General features: G+C 41.3%; 1 protein-coding gene across 1 annotated transcript; it reads right to left on the bottom strand.

Annotated features, from left to right (window-relative positions):
• Window positions 1-1,441: 1,441 nt before the first annotated feature.
• Window positions 1,442-2,401, bottom strand: LOC104807910 (the record flags this gene model as incomplete). Its single annotated transcript, XM_010533354.1, has 3 exons — window positions 1,936-2,401; window positions 1,755-1,821; window positions 1,442-1,585 (listed from the first exon to the last, which is right to left on the bottom strand). Coding segments are annotated over exons 1-3 (677 nt in total), but the record flags the coding sequence as incomplete, so codon positions are not given.
• Window positions 2,402-2,418: the final 17 nt, after the last annotated feature.

The following is a 2,418-nucleotide window of genomic DNA, read 5'->3' on the forward strand; positions in this document are numbered from 1 at the left end:
AAAAAATTGAACCTAATAAAGCGATTCTGCTTTCTGCTTTTCTGCAGAATCATCTGTGTGGGCCCGCATTAAATGGTAACGTTGCACATCTCCCCATAAAACGTAATTCGTACTTCAGTACCCCAAACCAGAAATTCATCCCCAGACCAGAAACCCTAAACCTAAACCAGAAATCTAACCCCTAAACTTCATTTTGATCACATCCCGATGGTCACACTGGTCACACTGGTCACACTGATCGAATTTGATGAATTCAACGCTTTGAAGGTGTAATATATGATCATAGAAATGGTTCGGAAAAGTAATCGGAGTTGAAAATCGCTGAGCATTTTTCGATCGAAAGCTATGAACGCAAAACGAATCTCATAAGTGTTAGTAGTGTTTTAGGAACACTTTGGATCAATGTAACTTTGTGTTCGTATTTTTTTTGTTCAAACCGCTCACGAGACGTTCGTGTGAAGTGTATTTACATCGTTCTACAACGCAAAAACCTTATTCAATCCCCCCATAGATGAATTTGTTCATTTTGATCACATCCCGATGGTCACACTGGTCACACTGATCGAATTTGATGAATTCAATGCTTTGAAGGTGTAATCTACGATCATAGATATGGTTCGGAAAAGTAATTGGAGTTGAAAATCGCTGAGCATTTTTCGATCGAAAGCTATGAACACAAAACGAATCTCATAAGTGTTAGTAGTGTTTTAGGAACACTTTGGATCAATGTAAAATCGCTGAGTATTTTTCGATCGAAAGCTATGAACACAAAGCATTAAGAGTGAATTAAACTTCGAATAAAAATTACATTGTTCAGTAGGAATAAAAGTTACATTTAGTGCAGACTAATTAGGCGATTAATTCCAAATTTTTTCTCCCTGAAGATGTTGAACTTTGGGGTCTTTTTCGAGCCTCGCCAGGTCCAGGAAAGCGACTCTGTTTAGGTCTTCCAGTCCGACGTTTTTCTTGTATTATAGGCGGTAACACTGAAAAATTTAAAATTTCGGGCGGTAAGACCCAATCACAAATATCGGGCACGGGATACACAGTCTCTTGGTGAGCCTTGACCCAAGTCTCTCGCCAGTAGTATTCAGAGCATAATTCGTGAATCGCAATACCTTTTCCGACCTTATGTGCTGCTGCAATTGCATGACTACATGGATACCTATCCACATCAAACTTACTGCAACTACAGGTTCTATCACCAAGATTTACCAAATGTCTTCTACCTTTTTCATCTCTTGCCTCAAACATACCACTCAACCTGTTAAGTTCAATAACCTCATATGTACAGGCCTTCTCGAACCGTTCATGCAGCGCTTTGTACACATACGGAGTTAACTTTTGAGAATCATCGCCACCACATGCTTCCACCCTGTACCTACTGAACTATTCTACCGTCTTCGCGACACAGATATCAAGCAAACTGAGTAGCAGATACCTTTTGGCCTTCTTCAAAACGGAGTTGATTGATTCGGCACCATTGGTGGTTAATAAGTTATATCTTTCAGTCCGAAATTTACACCTTGCCCACTTCTCCGGAGCAAGTTCTTCTTTTTCCATGTACTCTGCCGCTTTGGGATACCTGCAAATCATGAGATATTCACATCAGTTTACACTGGTCACACTGGTCACGTTGGTCACACTGGTCACGTTGGTCACACTGGTCACGTTGGTCACACTGGTCACGTTGGTCACACTGGTCACGTTGGTCACACTGGTCACGTTGGTCACACTGGTCACGTTGATCACACTGGTCACACAAGGCATATCTGTTCTTGAAATCAGAGTACAACTCTTCAAATTCCTTCTCCGTGTATGCTGATGCACATTTAAAAAACAATTTAGCCACGGTTTCACCTCTTGAACCCTTTCTTCTGGATCCCCTATTAACATGTGCTTTCAAGTTTTGCGATATGTGCCTTGCACAAAAACCGTGATCAGCTTGTTTATATACTTCTCTCACAGCTTTCATTATACTTTTATGCCTATCGGATATCACAACCACATCAGGTCCATCCGGTATTACTTCGCTCAATCTATTCATAAACCACCTCCATGAAGCGTCTTTCTCTCTATCGATCACACCCCATGCTAAAGGATATTGGTGATGTTCTCCATCCTGCGCGGTTGCCACGACCAATGCTCCCTTGTATTCGCTTGTCAAAAATATCGCATCAACAACAACAACTTTACGCATATACTTCCATCCTTTTATAGTTGCACTTAACGCGACAAATAGGTACTTGAAGCTTTTCTGATCATTGTCCAACTCAAGTCGCACTATGGATCCAGGATTTCTTTCTCTCAGCATGTACATCCACCCAGGAAGCCTCATGTAATGATCGACATGATTGCCGCGAATCTCTTTTTCAGCACTGTGCTTCCCTCTCAATGCCATCAAATACGAAACAGTTG

The sequence above is a fragment of the Tarenaya hassleriana genome, unplaced genomic scaffold (genome assembly GCF_000463585.1).
Source record: "Tarenaya hassleriana unplaced genomic scaffold, ASM46358v1 Cleome1316, whole genome shotgun sequence".
Taxonomy (NCBI): domain Eukaryota; kingdom Viridiplantae; phylum Streptophyta; class Magnoliopsida; order Brassicales; family Cleomaceae; genus Tarenaya; species Tarenaya hassleriana.